The sequence below is a fragment of the Pavona decussata genome, unplaced genomic scaffold (assembly GCF_977016875.1).
Source record: "Pavona decussata unplaced genomic scaffold, jaPavDecu1.1 SCAFFOLD_161, whole genome shotgun sequence".
Classification (NCBI taxonomy): Eukaryota; Metazoa; Cnidaria; class Anthozoa; order Scleractinia; family Agariciidae; genus Pavona; species Pavona decussata.
Window position 1 is genome coordinate 3,891,719 of NW_028145572.1, and position 25,365 is coordinate 3,917,083.

At 37.5% G+C, this 25,365-nt stretch overlaps 2 protein-coding genes across 2 annotated transcripts; both read left to right on the top strand.

Moving 5' to 3' along the window:
* The first annotated feature begins 6,933 nt into the window (after positions 1-6,933).
* LOC146464887 (ciliary-associated calcium-binding coiled-coil protein 1-like) lies at positions 6,934-12,537 on the top strand. The gene is made up of 10 exons (XM_085129404.1): positions 6,934-7,086; positions 7,581-7,672; positions 8,227-8,313; positions 8,492-8,574; positions 8,894-9,038; positions 9,657-9,729; positions 10,343-10,474; positions 10,982-11,009; positions 11,461-11,585; positions 11,971-12,537. The coding sequence occupies exons 1-10, from the start codon at positions 6,973-6,975 to the stop codon at positions 12,043-12,045; spliced, it is 954 nt and encodes a 317-aa protein (XP_084985530.1). The 5' UTR covers positions 6,934-6,972; the 3' UTR covers positions 12,046-12,537.
* Positions 12,538-13,451: 914 nt separating this feature from the next.
* On the top strand, positions 13,452-23,415 carry LOC146464888 (TBC1 domain family member 24-like). The gene is made up of 10 exons (XM_085129547.1): positions 13,452-14,237; positions 15,544-15,857; positions 16,090-16,215; positions 17,035-17,134; positions 18,076-18,161; positions 18,843-19,013; positions 19,727-19,812; positions 20,320-20,392; positions 21,041-21,246; positions 21,699-23,415. Exons 1-10 carry the CDS (start codon positions 13,868-13,870, stop codon positions 21,844-21,846), a joined length of 1,680 nt encoding a protein of 559 aa, XP_084985673.1. The 5' UTR covers positions 13,452-13,867; the 3' UTR covers positions 21,847-23,415.
* The last annotated feature ends 1,950 nt before the right edge of the window (positions 23,416-25,365 follow it).

A 25,365-nucleotide genomic window follows, 5' to 3' on the forward strand; every position in this document is an offset into this window, starting at 1 on the left:
TTAGATCTGCTTTTTCCGCATAGTTATAAACTGTGCAAAAGTACTTCGGTATTAATAGGCACCTTCCTTAAGTGCATCTCTTAGAGTAACTTCGAGAAAAGATCTTCGAAAACAAATTGCACCCTTAACTATCTTTTGCTGTCCACTAATACCAGACCGCGCGCAGAAAACAAAGCGTATGAATTTCATTTTATTCCACTTGCACAAAGTGATAAAATCTTGAAAGAGGTGAAAATTGCCTGCAAAGTAACTGGCGCCTTATCGGTGAGTCACTGACAATCACTTTTGTTTGAAAACGATAGCAATAACAAAACGCCGGAAGAAAAATGGAACAAAGGACTCGACTTGAATAAAGTGCAATGTTCCATTAGGAAGAAAAACTAGCTATAAAATTATTGCTCCCCTGAAAGCTTTTTTCGTCGCTGTATATTTTCTGAATATTTTCAATTCACTGGCAATTGAGTTCTTTTTCGCTGACTATTGATAATAAGGTGAGTGTTGTGACAATACAGCGTGTTTACCTTTACCACAGAAAAAAATCTCGCACAAGTTTTATATTAACGATTTTTGGAAGGGTCGCGAAATTTCGGGACGCTGAATGTTCCCCAGTTTGGAGAAATTGTATAAAAGCGCCTTGCCTTTTTCGAAACCACTTTTCGTGATCTCAACTTAAACAAATGCGAATGGTTTTGTTGAGACATTTTTCTGTATTAGGAGGTCGTTTGTCTCTGGGCACCGCTATTATTTTTATTTTGTAAAATATATTATAAATCTGCGAGCAATCTGCTACTAACTGGTAGAACATGTACGTCTCTAAGGACCGAAAAATTACTAGCTTAAAGATTGTACTTTTTACACCTTTTTTTCCCCAATAATCTGCAAGTCGATTTACACTAACTGAATTCACGCGCGAGGAAACTGTCGGTAAATTCCCTGTCGATTCGTGTTGATTATATCATAGTAACCTTTGATGTTCTACCGAAACGTGATTCGCAAATCTCTTTCCGTATACCGAGTATTTTTAGTAAATATCAAGCCCATTTGTGTTTAATATGGATCGCTGGCGAAATCCGAAATTCAGCATAGCGCGGAAAACTTTTTATTCGCAGCACGTTGCAAACAACAGCTCACTAACCAAAACCCCGCTTAAAGACCCTTTCCTAAAACTTTCGGTTTCAAACAAATTAAAAGTCACGGGAAAATCTCGGCGACGCCAACACCGGAAAGAGCTCCAGTTTTTTTGTAATCTTACATAGTTTTTTGTACAAGTCCTTAAGCCCTTTCAATCGGAAAAAAACGTTAATTAAAAATTTAATAAGAAAAAGTGTGACTCGGAAAGAAGCTGTTCCCATTCCCAGGTCATACAATCATTATTATAAATATGGAACAATTTGGATCAAGGTCTTTAGTTTTAAGCCATGTTAATGGGTTTTACTTATGTCACCTACATGATTATTTTAAATTTAGCTCGCCATTTTGGAACCCATGGGACTTTGAAAAACACCTGCAGTTTCAAAGACTAAACTTCAAGGTAATTTGCCACCGCGGATTTTACAATGAACCACTGTGTAAATTTTCCTATCTGGCCGTCAAATTAATAGTGCTCGACCGAGCACTGACTAAGACATTTTCTGTGTACATGCAATTAGCCTACCCGTTTCTCAACTTCTCTCGATTTTCAAAGTATTAGTAAAAGTGTTCACTTTTTCAGATTTGCGCTGAAAAATCAATCGAAAAATCATCTGGGAATTTGTTCTGAATAAATCTTCTTGCGTTTAACCCTACCTTAATAATTCATACGGCAGGTAGGTTGTTTGTTATTATTTAATAATTGAAAGAAAGAAGTTTCTTGGAATACGAATATAACGATCGGGAGCAATCTTAAAACAAGCGTTCTTTCAATTATATGTGGAAAAAAAAAAACATTATTTCCTACATTTCGCCAGAGTTTTTTTTTTTTTTTTTTTTTGCTTAATTTTAGCACATACATCTAAAAGATTTTCTTTTCCACTGAGGGTGTTCACCTTTTTAGTAGTTACCCCAACAAGATTTGTTTGTGAAATCGCTAAATTATGTAGGTTATAAATCGATTTCTTGCATTAGTTATGTTAGCCAACTAGGACCAAAAGCGATTCTTTACTTTTCTGGATTATGAATGCAGAATTAAGAAAAGTGAACTGAACGTTCGAGGAAATTTAAATAAGTTCTTGACGTATAACCACGAATGACAAGGCTCAACAGAGTTATTTTTTACCCATAAATAACTCATTTACTAAGTATAGCAACGGAGCTTCAACATGTAAACATTGTTAATTTTTCAAAGCCAACTACTGAAGGTGTTAAGCAGAATTTGAGTCGGTTTAGATCGCAAACATCTGTAATCAAATAATACTGCTCGGGCTGCTATTCAGAAGACATCTCCTCAAAGTAGGATACTCAACTAAGTATCCGTCTAACTTCAATTCTATCTTGTTTTTATCACGATCCATTATTTCTTTCGATCTGCACTCTTGTGTCAGTTTTAGAGACTGAACTGTCTGAACTGAACTAAATGTTGTCAATTCTGTCTGCAGAGACCAGCACCAGTCGATGTCTTACTGAGCCAGATAACCGTGGATAATTCAAGCTTCAGTTCATGTTCACCGAGTCCTGATATAAGACTAGACAAAAGGTGCCTGGTTAAAGATATTTGGAAGGCGAATCAGTATGGATACATCAAAGTCGCCAAACATGGCAAGTCTCTTGACCGCAAGAAGAATGGCCAAACGAAAATTACAGCGAAGTGCGAGAAAGAAGCGAGAAATAGAAGAACAACGAAAGAAGGTAAACTGGTCTTATGCATAAAATATAATGGCTCTGAATTTCTTTTATTTGGTCCAAGGTAAGCAAAACAGCTTTCAGGGAGTAATGCCGGGGGTCCTTTGCAGCTAACTGAACGGTCATATGGTACAAAATCCACTATGTTGAAGAGCAAGCTACGCACTGGGACATCCAAAGTTTGACTGGTTGAAGTTGGTTTGTTTTGGATGTCCCACGGAGTAGCTTGCTCTCCAGCATAGTGGATGTTGTACCATATGACCGTTAGCTACAAAGGGCTAAGGAGGGAACCGAAGTCCAGACTTATTCCCGAAGCTTTCCGAAGTAGAGATGTATCCCAAGCCGGTATGGTTTTTTGACAAAACTCTGTTGTTCGAATAACAATATCCTATTATTAAGAAACAATACTAAAGATGTATCCTATTTTAGGAGGGATTCGTGATTCTAGCCTCGGGTTTGCATGCAATTGCAGTGGTAGTTAGTTTATTTGTATTGAGCAAACAATTACAAAATAACGGTAACATATTCTTAAAGTAATCGTCGAAAGTGTTTGGTCTGTCATGTGTCATTAGTGATTACCGACTGCTCAACTCTTGTGTAACGTGCTTTATGAACCAATCAGAGTTAAGATATTGATTAATTTTCAACCAATCAGAGGCTGTGAAGCCAAACCCAAGCGCTTACTTTCGTTCGCTTTTCCCGGGTCTGATAACAGGTTCTGATTGGCTCATTGCATCATGCAGTTGTAAAGTGTACACTAACGGATAACCTCGTAAAGACTGCATGTATTAATTTGAAGAATTACTTGGGTGGCTTATATACAACGGTTTCCAAGCACTTCCCTTCAGTTACAAATCGATCATTACTATCACTCTTTATTCAACAGTAGTAAGGATATAAGAAAATTCTAAGTGGTAAACAAATTAAGTTCATGTGAAAGATATGTGATGTTATGTTTTAAGCCTGGCCCCGTAGTTCAAAGAGCGGATAACCTTATCATGATCCAGAGGATAAGTCGGTGACAAGAGGATAAAATGTACCCCAACTAATACAATTTCTTCCATGGATAGCGACTTCAGCGTGATAAAACGCAACTTTTTGTAGGAAAGGATTCAGTGCCACCTAAAATTTTAGCAAATTTAAAAAAAATTGTAAGACAACTATGAATTGTTTACCAATAACTAGGCATTTGTTTAATAAGTAAACGTTATCATGTGCTTGTATCAACTGATAAAGTAGTATTGGAAAGTGTTGGAAACCGGTCGATCATCGGTAAATTTTCTCCTTGATAATCGGTGCGTTCGGTTCAGGTTGTCGAATGCGTAGCCTCCCACGCAGTCGTTTTTAGGGGTCTCGTATTATCTCCTCTCCACAAACGAGTCCCCTGAAAACGACTGCGTGGGAGGCTATCGTACGCGTGACTGAATTTCTCAAAAATCACGCGAGGCGTTCGGATATTCAGTATTTCACATTTACATGGTTTTACCTTGTCGTGAGAATAAATTTAGTCAAATCCGAGGCAGGATACGGCCTGGGTGCTTTCGGTATCGCCTAGTCTGCGTATTAAGCGTTTCCAGCGGGCGCGAGCGAAAGCTATTTTTCGGTTTCTGGCCGCGCGAGAAACCCCAAAAAAATTGGCGCTCGCCCTATTTCTCGCGCGGCCAGACACCGAAAAATGGCTTTTCGCTCGCGCCCGCTGGAAACGCTTGCTACGTTGGCTTTTTCGTCATACTGTGTAACCAGTTGTAACTATACAATGCTGTTGCAGCAACTAAATTTCTTAGCATGAGTGAACTTTACTGAAAAAGTTAAGATCAGGAATGAGAAATAATTCGAAATATTTGGATGAATGAAATCATCATGGCATATGAATATAGAGATGTTTGCACAAACTTGAAAATTTGTCAACTAAACTCTTATTAAAACCATTCAAATTACAGAAAAGTTTGTTTAGGATACAATGCAGTGCTTACGCAGTGTAATCTGCATCTGAAAGCTAGCGGTATTTCATTTGTCTTCTTTAATGGGGGGTTAATGAAAATTGAAAACTACAACTGCATTCATCTCATTATGCATTGTACCAACACTGCTGCAGCCGTTTAACATGGAGCGTCACAGAAGCACAAAGAAGTTGAGAAAACCTCCGACTGGGATTCTTAAGAAGCACGTGTCTGCGCCAGTCGCCGTTGTGTTAATTAAGAAAGTGAGTCTGGCGGGGGGATTTGTTTCGTTCTTCTTATTATTGAATCAAAATATCTTTTGATAATTTATTTGTCGAGATTTGTGTGATGGACATTCAATGATCAATCGATTAATTGCGAAATATTCTTGCAGTAACGGTTATTTCATGAAGAACTCCTACTGTACAAAGAATATTAATAGCATAAATATAGCATCTGGCTGTAAGGGAAAACTTATTTCAGAATCCAATATATATAGTTTGAAAGACCCCGTCTTTCTTCTTCAGGGCATCGACCTTTCTTTTTTATCATATTTTTCGTGTACCTGTATTTGTTCATCACTTTATTGTTGATTATATCCTTAACGACAGGATCCGATGCTTTTATTTTCAAGTTTTTTCGGTGCTCCTTACAAACACAGTTATACGAAAAGTTAACCTTTACTAGCAGGGCCGGTTTTTCTTCAAGATCGGGTCCATTCTCGACTCCAGATTTCTTCTCTGCGCATGACCAAAGGACAGAGCCTTCAAGTCTTGCGCACTTCGCGGCACTCCGCAAACCGGAACATTCTGGAGTCGAGAAGTGAAGATCGTAAGATGCGCTCGCGCAGAAATTGCGACAGTTGGAAAACTGAGGTACCCTTGGAGGCGTAAAGTGTCGGTGTTGCCTCTTACATAAGGCCTTTCGCATTTGAAGAAGTCTGGTTCAAAGTACGGCTTACGCTAATGCGTCCACGCAGCATCCAAGAGAATATGATGTGACAGAGCAAAGCCCCATAATTATAAATTGGCCTCTCGTCATAATTTGGTTTAAATGATTAGTCTAATTTTAGCCCGGCATGTTAAAACTGAGCTGACTGGTAAATTGAAATCAATCCTCAGGAGGAACTGGGATTCGTTTTCATACATTATGTTCTCTTGGTGCAAAATATTCCCAGGAAAAGAATGACGAACGTTAACCAGTTTTCCGTAGCATGATGGGATATGTAAGACTCAGTACACACTCTCCAATACTGCCGTTTTCATGAAAAATTTCAACATCATTCCGCGCAATGTTGCAAACCTCTTTTTCGTTTCATTGTGTGTAGTGTTGCAGTTAACAGACCAAAACACGTTGTCATTCCTCGAGGTTTCAAAACTGACCAATTGCAATCATTGTCAGGTGCCCACGTCAATCAGTATGCATGCTTTTAAATTCTTGAACGTTATATACGTATAATTCATGCAAGCTCACAATTTCTGATTGTTAGTCGACAATGGGGCAAATTTGCTGATTCCCAATGGTTTTTAAAATAAACAAAGCGTCGGCGTTTCAACTTTCACATTTCCGTCTAAAACAATAATTAATGGCTCTCTTTGGGAAGCAGATACTTAATTTAGCGCCAACAAGCCTGGATGATCCTGTTACGCGGCAAACTGATGTGCAACATTGTTCAGCTAGTGTTGTTTTGTTTTTTCTAGTCGATGGTAAAAGCTTACTCACTAGATAAACAAATTGCAAGCTTTATGGAGATTTTAGAGGTTCCAAATCGTTCTAAACGCGGTAAAAATACGCGGCAGGGAAAGAAAAGTGAAACATGGCGACAGGTTGGTCATTCAGTATTTGTCTTCAGTACGTGGTTAAGCTCGTAGTAACCGACTGAACGAAATGATGTTTCCTTTGCGACAAGCTTGTATATGATCACGAGTTTGATATGTTCTGTAACCGGGATTCAGCCTGCCTGTAATTTTGTGTTGGAACGGGTATTCAGAGAGGTCAAAGGTGTGACCATAGCAAGATATTACAATCAGCAAAATAGTTTGAGTTATATTATTTTAACTGTAAAACGTAATGGCTGCAAAAGAATTGTTTTGCGTTTTGGAGGTTCACTCAAAACGTACCAAGTATTCGTACCCACCCCTCCCTAAGCCTCAGAAAATTTGTTGACAAGTATCGTTGCATAGCAACAAGTGGCCCCGTGTTCGCAGCATTCAAAATGGCGGACACGAAGAAGTCTCGATCGGCCATTCGAATCAAATCTTCGGAAAGAGAAAGGAAAAAATCTGCCAGTAAAAGAGATTCGGCGACAACGAGAAACAAAAACCAGTCGGTTAGCATCCTTGTGTCTTTCGCTTCGAGATTTGCTTTGTTGTTTTTGTGTTGTTTGTCACAGATATTTCAGTTTGTGCCTACTTCATTTGTTTTGTTTTAACTAATGTACGTACATTTTGAGAGGTGGAAAGCCCCTTAAACTAATTAAAGTGACTAGTTTAAACTAAATTTAAACTATGATTTAGAAATTTAACGAGTAAAATGCGTGATCAAGTGGTTAGATGTGAAAATTTGTTAATTTACAATGTTGTTCTTAAACGTATTATTATCTGCAGCTGAAAGGTTAGCTAGCTATTGTAAACATGCTAAGCCTTCATCGTTTCTGATCATATTTACTCCTTACCTTCATTATAAACTGTGATAACATTATTGTCAAACATATTGGTATCCAAATTAAAAAGGATTCATGAATCATGATCAGTCAACCAGTAATGTTCATCTTCTGCGATATGATGTAAATCTCCAACCATTATTGCTGATTGTAACTCACAGGAAGAAGAGGAGAAGGAATCCTTAGCATGGAAAGTTTTGTCAGAAGAACAAACTCAGTCACTGAAGGAACTTACAGTCCATGAGCTAGAAGTGTGAGTTTGTACAAACACTATTTATAGTGTTGTGGTGGTAATTGGTAAATTTGAGACTTTGCAAGACTGTAATGAGACTTAAAGCATTCTTATATTCTGTGAGCCTGAGGCTTTCCTAGCCTCGCAGCAACAAAAAAATAAAAACCAACAAAAAGAAAATAAAGTCAAGACCCTGAGATGGCTTTGTGTAAAAATAGACTGTGACCTGTAGAGGGCTCAAAATTTGACTGAAATTTTGTGAGATGCTATTGAAATGTATAAATTTCTTATTTTTCCAAATTGATTTTAATTTATGAAATATATCTGAGACCATTTACAAACTAAAAGACCTTTTCACGTGGAGACAAGGCATTCTTATATCTAGGTTAGCTGGAGGTGGTGGTAATTATATCAGAAGACAATTTTTTTTTATTTTGCCACCACTTTGAAGACTCTCCAGGATGAAACCTTCATTGGTAACCTGGCCTGCCAACCTTAATTCAGCATGTTGAAAACTGAATGCATAAATTTATTTAATTTATTTGTTTAAATTAATAATGTTGTCTTGACAACAGAAAACTGGCTGAAGTACTCCTGATTGAAAATTATCACATCTCTCTTCCTGACGCCTGTGTACTGGACTATTATGTTGCAGGATTTTGGTATCCTTTTCAATTTTTATCGTTAATGAATAATGAAATCAACATTTAAAATTTTTTTCTTGGTGATTTTATGCTTCACCTGGTGTCATAAGTTGTGTAATTTATTTGCTTTATAAAAATTTTTGCATTACCATGACTTTTACATACATGTATCCTTGACAAAGATCCTTCTATCAAGGTTTGCCAAAGAACAAAATTTTACACTTCAGCAGATTTCTGCATTCTTCACTCTTCTCAAAGTGATGCTAGATAACATAAAAGGTAAGCAATATTTTGTAAATACATAATCAAAAACCTTATAAATGTTCTCCTTATGCAAATTATATGAGAATGAGAGGACAAGATCTTCAAGTTAGGGATATTGCTTGAAAAATATACAAATAATAATTTACATGTATTAAGCTAGTGTGAAGCAGGGGTGATACTCAGGATTAAAAGTGGTGTAAAGGAGCAAGGGATTTTACCACCACATGCATTTTGCCATAATTGCACAGTACTAGTATTTATAAAATTAAGCTATTAAAATAATATTAATAGTATATACTGATGACCAGTGAACTTTTATTATTACTTTTTTCAGAAAAACAGTTCTCATTGGTTGAGAGCATTCAAAAGTTCAAGTCACTTCTGGCAGGAATTGGAGTGGAGAACTGTTCTCAGAATGGAGGCCTTGAATGTTTTGATGTGACTCAAGCTAAACTCATTACTGACTACTTTACTGACAGGTAAAAGCTTTGTATCCCCAGCAGTAATTAATCTATCTACAAACTTGGACAAAATTGTTAAGAAACTTTTTGTTGATCTACAAATTCCACTGCTACAGTGATACATCAACAACTCAGCCCCCTCCCCCCTCCCCCTCACCAATGTTGGTCTGCCATTGTAAAAAAGGCTGGGACATTGTCCGGCCTTCAAAGCAACATTGAGTGAGGGGAGGGGGGAGTTGAGGTTTGCTACTCTCCAGGCGGTGTTTTTGTCCATGATTAAAGCTTAGTTCTCATTACTCTCTTTAATGTTGTGGGGGAGGGGGGGGGGGGGGGGGGTCAGGGGGATGGGTGATGGGAGCCCAGGAGATAAAGGGGTGGTGAGTCTACAAATTGTCACTCGCATCCTTTTTCTAGTGAGCCCTTCAAATGCGATAATTGTCAGGTAACCAGACTGGTCAGAATAATCAGGAGCTCTAACTTTTATTTTGAATTGTTTTAAATTCATACCCCCTATGTTTCCCACCCAAGGTTTTTTTGTTGAAAACTGATCACAAGATTGGTTGGAACATAGAAAAATACCAGTGCATGTACAGTGTATATTCTGTAAAGTGATGACTTAATTTCTTCTTTTTGCAGCTTATTTCAGCATTACAAACTGTACCAGTTTCTCTTCACCCAGGATCCACAAGAGGAAGTTGTTGTATCTGAGGTGCGTCGTCTTCAGTGCTGATCAGTGTTAAGTCCAGAACTTCACATAAGGGGGGGGGGGGGGGGGGAGGGGGTCGTCTGAGTAAACAGAAAACAAGTGGGATAGAATGGAACATCTAGGTATTGAACAATTTTCAAAGAAGGATGATAAATTTGAAGTTTTGTCGTCAAATAAGGAAGGTGTATTGAACAATTGTCATAAGCGAGGGATATTGAAAAATGTTGAGTCTCAGATGGGATTTAAACCCATGACCTTCCACAAGCCATTGAGATGATGCAGTGATGAACTAACCATTGGATTACAAGGAGACTTGTGGCAATTAAGGTCATTTCATGTAACACACCTCCTGCATATACTACTAAGATGAGCAGTTGTGTTGAACGTGTCTTGTGTAGTGATAAGGCTTCAGGTCAACACCCAGTGAGCATGGACTAAATTAAAAATCTGACTCCCTTAAATGGGAATTGAATCCTTTTTTTGTTTCAATAAAAAAGGGTGTGATGCTCCCTGCTCCTCCACTCACTCTAACCACTGCTCATCACCACTCCGTCAAATTGTATATTTAGCATAATTTATGTTGATTTTTTTTCTTTTTAACCTCTTCTTTCTGTAGCTGGCTGTTGAAATTCCACCTCTGGCCGACGTCCCATTTCCACCTCCACTAGATGAAGGAATGACAGAGGAGGTGTGGAGGGAACATGTGATGACACCACCTCAGTCACCTCAACTAGAAGAAAAGAAAGAAGTAAGAATTACAGCCTGATTTAAAGCTTTTTTTCTGGAAGGTGTACTACTAAGGCCAAGATTGATGCAGAGTTTGTGAACTTTGGGAAGTTTATTCCTACAAATACACTGAAAGGACTAAGAGAAATGGACTGCACAAAAACTAAATGCACTGGAGAAAACTTTGGAGATTGTTTGCTCTGCTCAGACTGGAGAGGATTACACTAGACTATACTTTAAAGGGAAGCTGGTGTTTTACCCCCCGAGATGTAAGCTATACATTTTGTGCCACACCCTTCCCCAGTGGATAATATGGGTTGTTTAACCCTCTTGCACACTGCACACAGGTTAAGGTCTGATGCCATTTTCTTTTTTCTTTTTTTTTTTTTGGCCAACTTGGTTGAAATAGGAGACAGTCTGTCTCATTGTCCTGAACAGAGGAAATAGTGTAAGGCTTAGATCCAGGATGTAACAGGTTACAGTCTTCCTGGTGAACATCTGTCTTAATGTTTCAATCTTTGTTTTGTAGAGAGAAATGGACTCAAAAGGGGAGGAAGGTATGTAAGGTTTTAAATGTTGAAAGTACGTCTGTAATACTGCTACTCACTTTCAAAAGCATTGTGGACCATGTCTAATTTAAATTATGAATATTTCTCCCTGGAAGTCCAGCATTTTATTTTATAATTTTATTTTTAAACAACTACATTGCATGTTAACATCAAAGTTGACAATGATTTTAGGAGGTATGTTGCTTTATGAGATAAGAAACAGTGTTCCATGTTGTCTTTCTATCAATGGGTGCTGGTGAAGGCTAACCCTGCGATGGCCTTGCGTCTCATCAAGGGGGGGGGGGGGAGGGGAGTGAGTAGTTTATACTCCTAGTTTGCTACATGCTACAGGAACTTGGTAAAGCACTCATTGTATGGGCCACCTAGTCCTTTGGGTGCTACTTGACCAATTTGACTAGGAACATAGAGTTTCTTTTCATTGCATTTCTTGTTTTTTTAGCCCAGTCAGCTGCTGTATCCCAGCCTGAGAATCAAACTGCAGAAGATATTTTAGCATCTGTTAAACCCGAGGATGTCAAAAATATTGTGAACAAAGTAGCAGATGAGGTGTTAGGAAATTTTAAGGTAGACTGTTTCTTGTACTGTATTTGAATGATTACTGATAATGATATTAATTTTGTCTTTTTGTTTGAAACAGGTAGGGAGTTGCAGGATGGGCAACATAAATTGTTGGATGATAGTTTAATTACAGCATGACATGCTAGTGGATTTTCACAAAATTCTTTTTTTTTTTTACACATTAATTTGCAAACTTTCTTGGAGTTTCCAAGCAGAATTTGAGGATAGTTTTTATGAAGCCAATACAAGACCACAAGCAATCTTGTGTTAGTTCCCTGGAAACTTTGCACTGTTAAAAGTTTGAAGATTGCCAGGATAGCAGAATTGTTACTGTACATCTTGGATCAGACGCAATGATTCTTTAACCATTTTTTATGTTTTTGTTATTTAGGCTGAAGTTGAAGCAAAACTCAAGGAAAGAGAAACGTTGTTAGCGGGAAAAATTGGAAAACTTCAGACAAGATAGCAGTACATTACTACTTTTTCTGTAAATACATGTAGACTGAGAAATGAGAACTGTAAATATTGTAAACTCAATCGGGTAGCATAACTTTTCTCGAAATTTTTATGGTGATTGCAATTAAACGTTTATAGCAAAGCCTCAATAAGTATTGCAGTATTGGTCACATTCCGTACATTTGACTGAAAATTGTTTTGGTTTAAAAGTTTTCAAGCCAGTTTGAGTTTTATTTTACTGCCTTCCGGATTACATCAGTGAATCTGAGACAAGAAAATAAAATGAAACTGATTTGAAAAAATTCGAACCAAAAACGAATTTAATTTGCAACATGTACACAAAGAAATCAAAACAAAGAGAGTACTTTAGAGTGTAGGATAGTTTAATTAATGTGTGAAGTTGAAGTCAGTTGTGTGCATCTAAGATGTCTCTGTTGTAAATAATAATCCAAGAATCTGTAGTATTTATGTCTGGTTTAAAATAAACCTATGACTTACTGAATCGTTTTGGTTTTGGTATTTTTCGTCCAACTCTGTTCCTGTGGTCGCGAGAAGTTGTGGTTCATTGAGCTGAATATCTGAAGTTAGTCTGTGAAACCCTCAGCTTTCCCGTACGTATGACTGTGCGTTTAGATTTTGCTCGCACGACATTGACACACTCTTCAGTTCCAACATCAGACCGAATCCCTCTACACGTGAAACGGTTAGTCTCACATCACAAGTAGCACCGTAATGCATCAGTCAATTCCAGCTGCGCCCACCCCCCATTCCCCCGGGGCATTTTTTCCTCATTGTCTGTCGGCTTGGGTGCTGGGGTGCTGGGTATTCCCCCTGGGGCTTTATATAGCCGCGTGATTTTCACTTTACGGTACAGTCACTTCTTGATTGCAACAAAAAAAATTGTGATTAACTTTGTGTAAGGGGGATAAAATGAAATGACAGATAATAAAAATAACTTTATTCAAGTGTTGATATCAATAGCAGTTGCCTCGTTTCACCCGGCTATTGCGCATACGTTCTGTGTATCTTCGAGAAAGCCGAATTTCTGAACGGCGGTTCCTGCTAAAATAGAGATATTTTTGACTTCGCGGGAAAACAAAGGTTGAAAACAGAAAAAACAAAATGTTATTTCGGGAAAACAGAACTTGGCACTGATTCCTAAAAAAACATTAGGTGTACATTTTTTTTTTTTTTTTTTTGCGGAACACTGCTGGAAATGACATTTCCCGGAGTCTTTCCGTTTGCATAATCCGTTAAGAAGAATAATTCAGTTCTATTCCCCTGGGCAATTGCGTAAAAACACTCACACCAAGTAGTTAGCGAGTTTTTTAAAAATTTTTGTCCATGTACACGATCAGAGTTCACGCTCCAAGGGACTGGGTTTGAGGTATATTATTACAAATCACGAGTTTGGGCGGTCATGGCGGATTTTTTTTTGGCTTTCTCGGAAACATTTTCCTCCGGTTTTGTGGCTTCTGAAAGGAAGTAAAATAAACATTGATTTGTAGGAACATACACGGACAGAAGTCATGTGGTAAACATTTGGTTCTGCCGCGAGCTATGTCGAACGCTTCTATAAATTGGACTTGGAAAACTCGAGGAATTGAAACAACCAGCTGACAACGACGTTTCTTCGCCGATGGATTTGAAGTTAGAAGACTACAACGAACGATAGATGCCGAGAGTTGGCTTTGTTTTCGTAAAGAAGCTCGAATTATTGTTGTATAATTCAGATAATTGTATCACTTCATCGTCGAAGTAATAATTTTTTCTAGCTGTACGGTCTTGTTGTTATTGTACGCTGTCGTCGTCTAAAGATTAAGCGCTCAATAATGGAATTGTTGGAGGTCAACAGCGCCTGTTTTTCACGGTGGGTACAGGTTTCTTCCGAAAGAAAACTCTACAGAGAAGATTCTAGAACTTCAAAGAAGTCCAGGAAAACCTCAAGGCAAAGTTCTAGATCTTCAACCAGTAGTGTTTACTACACGTATCATAAAGCAAAATATTCAGAAGAGGAATTTAAGGAGATTTTGCAGAGGTGGATAGAGTATCCTGAACATGAGGAAACAATGAAGCTAAAGAAGCTAGTTAGACAAGGAGTCTTGCCGCAGTTCAGATCGCAGCTGTGGAAAGATGCAAGTGGTGGAGCAGATATCATTCTGAATTCCCCTCATTACTATGAAGAAATGATTGATGACATGGGTAAGCGAGTAATCTAAAGTATAACAGGAATCTAACCTAGGCGATTAGAAAAAAAAAAATGAAATAAAAAATAAAATTAGTTGATTAAAATTATTGTACATACACTTACTTGGCTTATTTAATTAGTGTACTACCCCCATTGTGGTAAGAAAAATCTAGACACAGGGGATTTAGTCTATGTTACTTGTCCCACAAATTTAATCTGTTTTTGGGACAAGTCCCTAACTGTCATGTGAACGTCACAAGGAAGTTGTCACGTGTCCTAGGGACTAAGTGCAAGGGACTTTTCCCACAGAGGGCCTCTTCATATGCAGAGCCCGGTCGACCGGGCTGGCTCGAATTCTGAGATCTCGCCTTGCCACTCTTTTCTTTACAAAAATTTTGATGTGTTCATATGAGAAGGCGGGCTGGCCCAGTTACCGAGATCTTGGTAACCGAGTTGGAAATTTTTTTCCATATGAACACTCCAGCGCGGATACTGTGCTACTCCTTGAAGTCCTTGAAAAGCTCTGGAATTTAATTTTATATTTGAAGGGCGCTTGAAAAGCCCTTGAAAAGAAGAATTTTTGCTAAAAGTGCTTGAAAATAATGAAAACTCTTTGAATTTTTGTTCAGATGGGAAATAATGTGTGATTGTATCAAAGTAATTCAGGGATTGAGCGTAGATTTCAAAATCGGGGACAGATTATATCCGGGGAAGCTTTTTTAAAGTTGACATTCATGACCAATGGAAACATTTTGAAACAGTGAAAGACAAAGTAGCCTTGCTTTGAGTACTCCTTGAAAACTCAGTTTTTAGTGCTTGAACACTCCTTGAATTTTATGTCCAAAAGCCAGCACGGACTATGATACTGGGACTGTCGATGACGAAACATTTTCAACTGGAATGCGGTTCCATGGGTATTTTGGGGGCCTTTTGGACATTTTTCATCTCGGTACATCTACATCTACATTTATCCATGGCAGAGGTTGCCTTTCGCACCACGGAAACTGGGATTTAATTTCCCATATGAACAAAAGACAAAATTCATCCCGCCTACTGGGCCAGCCCAGTTACCAGGCTCATATGAAGAGGCCCTTAGTGTGCCAACCTTTTTATGTCATTGTACAGTATGTTTTCAACATTGTCTAATTTTCTCCTGTCAAGCTCTCACAATAAATTTATTGGTGTTTTCTCGTGGTCCTCGGTCCTTTATTTCCAATTTTCATAATCTGTATCCCATCCACCTACCCCCATTTACCATTGTTTGATTTCTTCTGAAAATGTAGTTATGTTTGGTAATCATAGCTTGTTATTTCTCTGCAGGTATCCAAGTTCCTTCCAGTATACCTTCAACTGTTTTCAGTGGTACCAGAGATGTCCCAGCATACCTTTTATCACCAGATGGAGAGAAGACCTGTCTAAAAATCCTGTACATTCTGTCCCACATGCATCCTGATATCCAGTTTGCTCCTTTAATACCTCCTTTGGCTTCTTTATTCCTTCATTTCATGGAGGAAGATCTTTGCTATGCTTGCTTGTCTGCTGTGGTAAATTCCAGGAGATCTATGTTGGATCAGAGCTGGAGGGCAACTGTTGTGATGGCAAAAACGTTTCAAGATTCCTTCAAGTCTTATTTTGTAAGTTCCATTTTTAGACTCTGTTACTTAATAATTGAACTACATATAGTTGGGCAGATTCACTCAGTTTTCAAATTTTAAACATGGTTAGAGTTTCCGACATTTTGCAGTTTCCAAATATATAATTTGTGGGCAATGTCTTGGTTTCAATGATTTGATAACTTTAGTTATGGGATTGCGACGAGAACTGCATGTAAATGGTCACTTAAACCTCTTATATTTTCAATTACAGATGCCGTCTTATAAACTGATCAAGGAGTTTATTCAGACAACTAAAGGAGAGCAGTTACGAAAAAATACTATTCTTATTCATGATTGGCTTACTTGGATGTTCCATTACATTGATTTTTGGACTTTGGTAAGTAGAAATGTTATTGTTTTCTTCAATTTATCTAATATTATATTGATCTTACAGGGTTGTTACTAGCAAGGTTTTTTCTATACCAGGATTGCCTGATTGTTGTTGGAGGTATAAATACAGATTGTTTGAGCAACATTGGGAACTGTACATTTTCTTAATTGGGTTTGAGCAATTTTCAAATACATTGGATATTCAGTAGAACCCCTGGTAACTCAAACTCGGATAACTTGAACTCCCCCGCTAACTCGAACTGAGTCTCAATTCCCTTGGATTTGACCCAACTTTTCAGTCATTTTTACTCAGTTAACTCGAACTCAGATAACTCGAAAACCCCGCTAACTCAAACTAAATTTCATTTCCCTTAATTAAAATTTACCCCCGATAACTCGAATTTCTGGTTCTTATAACTCCCCACGGATACCCATTGAGATATCCCATTAGCCTTTCTTATCGTGTGATCAAATTCTAACATTAGATCAAAGATTGGAGCAATTTGATTTTAAGTACAGTAGTACAAAACAGATTACGTATTTCACAGTTACATTTACGGATCATAAGAGTCATACTGAAGTGCTGAAAATCAATAAACTATTAATAATTTATTAACCTGGAAAATTGAATATTTTAATCGACCCCGATAACTCAAACAGTTTTTCGTTTCCCTTCAGAGTTCGAGCAGAGTTTGAGTTACCCGGGTTCTGCTGTATACGTCAAAGCAGTTTTAGTTTATGGGATCCACTCTTCCCACAAAGTTTGTTACTACATTTTTTTTCAAGTTCTTCAGTCGAATATTCTTTTACATGTTATATTTTACAGGTGTATATTGTTGATAGTTTTCTTGTCCAAGGTCCCAAAGTTCTTGTGCGTGTAGGGTTGATTGTCTTCAACCAGTTTGCAAAGTTCATTGAAAAAGAAGGTACTAATCTGTCTTTAATTGTATGTACAGTAGGACCAAGCCTAAAAATAAGCAGTGAGAGCACTTGCCTATCACCTTAGCATGTCTAGGGCTGCCATTTTATGTACTTCATGTAGCTGGTTAAATACTGCAGACATGTTGTTATTGATTATCATTTTGTTTAAATGGAAGTGCTGGGAATGTGACCATCTTACAAATGTTAGGTCCATTTTTATTTAAATTCATGAGATTTGCCACATTTTTTGGCTTCTGTGGCCTTCAAAAAACTTGCCCTCAGCTGATATTTTTGGCCCATATTTTCATCAGTCCGTCTGATTTGGATACAAAGCACACTCCATGAAAATAATTGTTGGAGCTCCGTTCTTCTCTAAACATCTTGGAGTTTTTTCTTAAGTTTGTTGTTGTTTACTTCTGAAAGTTGTTATTTACTTCTTAGACTTAAGTTGGCTTACATTTTTCCATGAAAATGAAAATCAATTGCTGTTTTAATTTGGCATTACACTGTTAACTTGGTGGGTAAAATAAGCTGTAGTTTACCATACGGTAAATGTGTTGACCTTGGGTTTCAGTAACCCTCTTAAATTTCTCTATATCCCAGCTGCAAGCAGTTGCAAAAAGAGTTGAGACACTCCCCTCTCCCCCGCCCTTATCAATGTTGGACGAAATTCACAATGACGTTCAACCAAGCAAGTGTCAACTTTGAAAGAGGGAGGGCAGGGGGGGCTTCAAGTGTATTACATTGTTCATGGGCCTTCTAGAGTGCATTTTTTGCAAGAAATAGGAAAAATGCTGAGAGTGTTTCAACCTTTTTGTAACTGTTTGTAGAAGTCCCTCTAGATATATGCCAATGTCCCACCTCACTGCAGATTTATATTATTTTGTGATACTACATACAAATATGTCTTATTTAATATTTATCCCAGAAATGTTATTTTTTTCAGCCAAACTATCAGAGAACTGTGAATTAGAGGTTTTGTTTAAACTGTTTGCCGCAGAAATGCCCTTGAGAGGATGCAAACTTCTTCAGGTATGCTTTGCTTTCATGTGGCCTTAATTTGTGTTGATAACTGTTTAAATGGGGATTTGCTAGGTTGTCATCCACAGTCTCAAATGCAAGAGCCACCCTTTACAGCATTTGATAATAAACAGCACCACAGGAAAGTACTGCTCAGCAGCTTTCATTTGAATGGTCACACTTTAGAATTTCATCCACAGACTCAAAAGTTAGAACCACCTTGTACAGCATACTAACCAGCGCTGCAGGAAAGTACTGCTCAGTAGCTTTCATTTGAATGGTCATACTGAAGGCTTTTGTCCACAAATTCAAAGGTTAGACCCAACTTGTACAGCATAATAAACCACACCACAGGAACGTACTGCTCAGTAGCTTTCATTTGAATGGTCACACTTAGGGTTTCATCTGCAGAGTTAAAAGATTAGACGAGCCTTAAACATTACCACAGCTTTACCAATTCAAGTCAAAAGTCAACCTAAGTCTATTTCACACTGCTTAGAACTATTTAGTAAACAAAAGACGCAAAGAGGTATCACATGTGTTAAAAGTCAGCACATAAATCTGCTCAGTATATTCGTTTGAATAACACATTTCAGAAATTCATTCCAGGAGATTGTATTCATTGACTTTGAGGTATAAAATGGCCTTGCACGATGTTAATGCCTTAACTAAGTTGATGTTCAATTATTGCAGACAGCATTTAGAATTCGAGGACTCTCAAGGAAACAGTTGGAAAGATTAAAAAGTAAGAATGTTGCTTTATTGGAAAACGGGCTATTGGATGTTCCAAAGCAAACCTGGGAGCCTCCTCAACCTCTTACAGTGTTTGCTGTCAAAGGCTCCAACTTGCTGTCTCTGCAAGAGGTTTGTTGTTTTAACTTTACAGAGTGAATACATGTTCTACATGGGTTGCTGTTCAATCAGGGTTTAACCATAGCCTGGATAAACAGATACACTTTGCAGCACCACTGCTGGCCAGCCATAAATGTCACTTTTGCTGAAACCAGCACGGTACCGCCAATCAACATGTTTACTCAGGCTAGGTTTAACAATTGAAGGTGTGTAATATCAAAATGGATATGTTGTTGTTTTAAACTGAACTTAAGATCAACTTGGTTTCAAATAAGGTAAATGTTTTTTGGACATAAGGAATGAGTGACATTCCATATACCTAGTACTGGCCCCGAGACTTTTTACTTTCATCCAAGTACATCTCACTCTTCTTTTTCTCCCCTTCTGTGTAATGGCAGCGTCCTGCCTCTTGGTCTCTTTTCACCAAGGTGGGGAAGTCTGGGGGAAACCGTGATGGGATTCAGCCCTGAGAGGAAGCAAGAGAACATGTTGGTCTATTTATTAGTTTTAACAACCAAAAATAAAAAACAGGGAATACTTCAAATGGATCAGTTGTTAATACGTAATTGTTCCTGCTTCATATGCGATGTCTGACACTGAAAACAGTATTAATATGGAATACCAGAAAAAAAATTTGCCTTGAAATTTCAAGTATTATTTTGCCATTTGTGATTTTGTCAATATGCTACTTGTCATTAATTTTTACATTGTTGCAATTTCTACAGTGGGAATTACTGTCTTCATGGTTGCCCAACAGATTGCGCATCAAGAAACCTGTTTGTTTGTTCACAAGTGATACTGATGGATACAGGTATGTTTAAAGATAAATTTGGGCTTAATGTAAAGTCAGTACCATATACATTTGTATAGATTGATGAAAAAATCCATAAAATTTATATTCATAAGTTGTTTCATCATTATTAATGGTGATACACGATAATAATGATAATGTTATATGTTATCTCTTGAGGTGTGGTAAAATGTGCATAAAACGCATACACTTAGAATGGCCCAAAACTGCATGAGAAAGCATTCTAACCCAAATTATGTAATGATAGACAAGAACACCATGTGATGTGTTATTTACTTACAGTATTTAGCAATTTGACTTTAATTTCTTGCTCAACGTGAATTTTTCTTAAGTATTTGATAAATGTAAATTCAGCAAATATCCTGCCTTGGTTGATCTGTGATAAAAACTTGCTCTGATAAACCTTGTGGTCTGTTTAAAGTGCATTGCTCTGGAAAGGGACTTTGTCCAACATTCTGCCTTCTTGTCTCTAGAACAACGCTGAAGTTTCTTCTTGATTTCTTTCAGCATACGCACTCTTTACAAAAAGTGTGAGGCCGATGATGATACAATGCTGTTGGTCAAATCCTCTGTTGGTGAGGTGAGGACAATCAACATCTTACCGAGAAGAAATTGTTGAGCAATGACTTTGATATAATTGTCTAAAACCAAATCAGTCTGGCCATGTTAATTCAGGGGCCAGGTTGGCGTAGCTCTTGAGATAACTGACGATTTTGCCCTTAGAACCCAAAGTTTTCCAAAAACACTCCACTTTGGCCTACAGACTTGTTATCACATTAATTAGAACTTTTGTTTGATTAGCTTTTAACAGAAAAGAAATGAAATCATTTCAAGCGCCACTTAATAGTTAGTTCAGTTTTTAAGCCTGTTTTAGCGAATTGAAGCCCTTAAATCACAACATAAAATGTGAAACTACATTTCTGACACAAAATAAACCAGTCTGTGTACATGACAAGTTAGAGCAAATTTAGAGAAATTCATATTCCGAGGCCAATCATCACTTGCACTCATTTTCCACCAAGTCCTTCAACTACATGTACTGAGTTGCTTGTGAATTTACATTTCCCAGTTGACTGATGCCAGGTACATGTATATGCATCCTGTTTTGTAATTTTATTGGATTGTCTGTGATTGACCAGAGCACTGTCTTGTCAGCACACTTAATTTTGGTAAGACTTGATTGAAAAATACTTGTGACTAGCAAATACATATTTTCACCCCACAAAAGATCATTGGTGCTTTTGCAAGTACCAGCTGGAGGGAGCGGAACAGTGGGCACAAGACTCTGACGTACTTTGGGACAGGGGAGAGTTTTGTATTTAGACTCAGTCCCAGACCTGTCAGGTATTTGTGGACAGGACTACAGGAGGAAGGACCAGGGACCAGTGATTTGTTCATGGCTGGAGATGACAAAAGTCTTATGTTCGGAGGAGGGTATGTAAAGACACAGATTCACTCAAATTGAGTTTCTTGCCAAAAAAAAAAAATTCTTAGAATTTTCCCAAGACTAACCAATGTGATAAAATACATTTCACGTGTGAACTGGGGTACTCTACTAAATTTATGTAGCTATAATTTACAAAAAGTTGCAATATTAGTTGCTTGAAATTTGACCGATATTGCAGCTGTACAGCATTTGCAAATGTCTGAATAATATTTTATTAAACAAATAAATTTAGGGATACCATCTGTTAATGGTGTTAAATCTACTCAAGCAACTTATTTGTCATATTTTTTAAGAACCTGTGAGCCTTGTTGAACTATGACAACTGACTGTCAGTAGCAAAATTTTAAAATTTATGTCAAATTTATGTTAAAAGACTTTTGCTTGGACATGTTTACTGTAGGTAGTTAAATACAAGGTTCTGTGATGTTATCATTTTCAGTGGCGGTGATCATGCTATTTGGTTGGACAATGAACTCTGTCGAGGTCACAGTGGACTCAGTCAAACATTTGGTAATGAACAGCTTACAGAGACGGCAGACTTCCTCTGCACAAGAGTCGAGGTGTTAGGGTTTGTTGCAGAACATTAACCATACAGATCTGAGGTGGTAGCCATTTCTTGGTGTTGTGAAAACCGTTGTTGCAAGAAACAAAGGCTTAGAGAAATCTGTAGCAAAACAAAATCAGCTTAGTAAACAAAGGTTACCGCAACACCAAACACAATGGCCAGGGGATGGCTGTGCACATTGTCTTCTGTACAGCTGGTCACTCGCCCCCCCCCCCCCCCCCCCGCCCCCTTCCAAAGAATCAGAGAAGGAGATCTTTGTATTTGCTGTTGAAACAATCAATACTGTGACTGATGTTCTCCGCTATTTTTGCAAATGGCTTGTCTTCTGTTTTTCTTTAGTTATTTTAGTTTATTAAAAAAAATTCACAGTTGTTGGATTTGCACTGTAAGCTTAGCAGTCGCTTCTAATAGCGTATCTAGTATATTGTCCCCCAAACACTCAATGCCATTATTAATGCAAAATGTCTTATTAATAATAAAAGTAAAATGAATTCCTTATTTCATTTCCACTTGGCACAACATGCCATATGGAAATAGTTACTCTCAGAGAATCTTATTAAATTTTATTACATTTATGCATATTATATCTGACTACATAATAGAAAACCCTGGTGATTAAATTGTTATTGCATCTTTGAGCATAATAATTATATGCTGTAAGTAAGAATTTTCAAAGAGGATTTTTTTATTAATGGCTGGTTGAAGACAATAGTATTTTGAAATGGCTGGTTCCATCAAGTTAGCTGTCAGTTTTAGGTTTCTTTTGTAGGGTTCAAAATTTGAAATACATGTAGACTAAGCATAAGTCTTCAACAAAATTCTTGTTGTGCCTAGTTAAATACTCTTGCTGATCACTGTAGAGGCTGGGTTAGTGTTCTTCTTGCATTGCAAAATTCAACCACAGCTGGGGTTGAAATAATTTGCACATTTCATATATGACATCTAATTGACTTGACCCTTTTGCATCCCAAGATCAATATGCAAATTCTCTTTATATTTCCCATTTATTTCTTATGGTACTGTTTGGGAGAATTTGTTGAAACATCAACTTGTGATGATCGTTTCGTGTATTCTCATGACTTGTATGTTTTAAAAAGTCATGGTATCGTTAGGGGATATTAGGTGCTGCTCATTTTCAAGGGTTACAAGTTGTAAAGGGCTAAAGGACCTTTTATTGTTTTTAACAATTTTTTTAGAGGTTTGCGTTTGTTTAGAAAGCATTTTATGTGGCTTTTCTTTTATAGCATATTATATGTGACCGCCAGTAGACTACTTTTGAGTCTTAATATTGTTAGTTACATGCCAGCTATTTAATGTATTAGGTTTTGCCAAAATGGATAAAGCCTTTTTGCACAAAAGTTATATTAAACAATTGAATGGGTACATCTAAATAATATTGTTGCATGAAATAAATTAAGTACTGTTGTTATTATAAATATTATGAATTTTTTTAGTGAGACTTTTCATTGAGTCTATGTGCCTAAAGGAAAGCAAAGCTTGGTGACTATCCTTGTTATTTAATGCCCTGTTAAGGACTGATTTGTGTGGCAGTAGTAGTCACGTTCCCCAAGATAGGCAAGAGACCCATTTACTGAAATCGAAGGTGTATGTGCAAGTGATTAAAGAGATAATATAAGTAAAAAAGAAATAAGATGTAACATAAGTTAATATAATAAATGATTAATTAACTAGATGATAATGTGAAAGAAATGTTATTTTAAACTTGGTGAATAAATGATAGGTGCTTTTTTTTCAGTCAGTGTCACAGGCAAACTCAGAAAAAGAAAATGCGAGTTCTCCCAACGGAGATTTACTCATCAGGCTTAAAATATAACATCACATTTCTTTTACAAATAACACTCATCAACATTCCAATCCTAGTAGTATGCAGGATAGTTTGTCACATGAACCTAGTTTAATCGCCTTAGCTCCTGAACCAGTCGCTCAGTGGTAGAACATCCGAACTACATTGAAGTAATCGGAAGGTCTTAGATTCAACTTCTGTTGGGAGAACTTGGATGTCGTTTTCCGATTATGTCTGTGTACTGCCCAAAGAGGGTCTGCGTAAGATGCTACCCCATTCCCCGCGAACAATCCAAGGGAATCAGCCCTATAACCACAGAAACAAGTAGTAATTTCACCTAAAATTTTATGTTGAATGGCCTGAAAGTAGAAAAGATTGCAGATTTACTAACGTGTGATTTGAATTGCGTTCGACGAAACTGAGAATGTATGCATAAATTAGGTATAAACGGGAAGCAAGTTAGTTTCATAAATTATACAAATAAAGAAGATATATACGGCTAAAGCAATGTGACTTTCTAGAGTACAACTCGGATGAATAATACAACATAATATATTATTCGTGCAATTTTTATGTAAAATGTTTACATGGTGGCCAGATTTTATGGAGATAGTTTGAATACTTTTTCCATTACGTTTTACTGTAATAATTATACTTAAAGGGGGGAATTGTTGGTTTTATGGTACAGTGTAAGATTTTTCTTTGTGCTGGTTGATCTATATGGAATAAAGGGATGTTTAATTTTATAAGATGAGTGTTGTTTTTTCTATAGTGAAAATGTCTATGTACAAATCCTGGACGTTTGTCTTCCGGGTTTGGTTTAAATCAAGAAGCCGAGTTACAGACTATCCCTCACGCGGACATGTCTTACTACCTTTGAGCTGAATAGTAGGTTAGTCCGGCACAGAAGCACAAGGAATTGTCTGGCAAACGAATTTGTTGTTCTATGGAAACGCGAACAAAATTTTTAATGTTTCCTGAAGAAAATACCTCTGGGTGGTGACTGATCAACAGGCCGTCAGAACACGTTTTTGGATCAGTCACGTATATTTACCAAAGTATGGATTGTTAATTAAATTATACACTAAAATGCCTCCTCCTATCCTAAAACCTTAACCTGGCAATTAGGTTTCGTTTTACGGGACCGTGGCAATAGAGGGTTTGTACAAAGAGGGTTATTGTAGGGGGAGGCGCAGCCCGAAATGGGTAAAGTTCTATGAACAACTTAGACAGTGAACCGCAAGTGTAGAAATTAAAACCAAGTATTTGAAAGGGCAGTAAAAACTGAAATTTCTGGCAGAAATTACAGCGCTTGCCACCTGACAAATAATACAGCGGTGCCTGAGTTGTTTTCACATTAAAAAAGGAGAAGAAGAAAGCGCCCTTGACATTTACAATCACATTGAACATTGACAGTACAGATATGGATGTGTACTCCGGTCGAGATGAACAAAAAGCGCCGAGAGGTTCAGAGAGCTTGCACACATATCACATGCAACGGATTCATCGAGCTTTGATTTACTACCATGAATCTCATGATCCCATCCGCCTTGGTTTGTGTAACCACACCCATTGATTTGATTTGGTCGCGATAAGCCAGTCAATGATTGACATCGGTCATCAGAAACTTCTCGTTTCGAGACACACAAAAAATAAAAAGACGCAAAGAGAAATTCAAAGGGCTCCACTTGGTAAATGGTCATAGTCTATTGTCAATGATTATTTTTACATTTACAT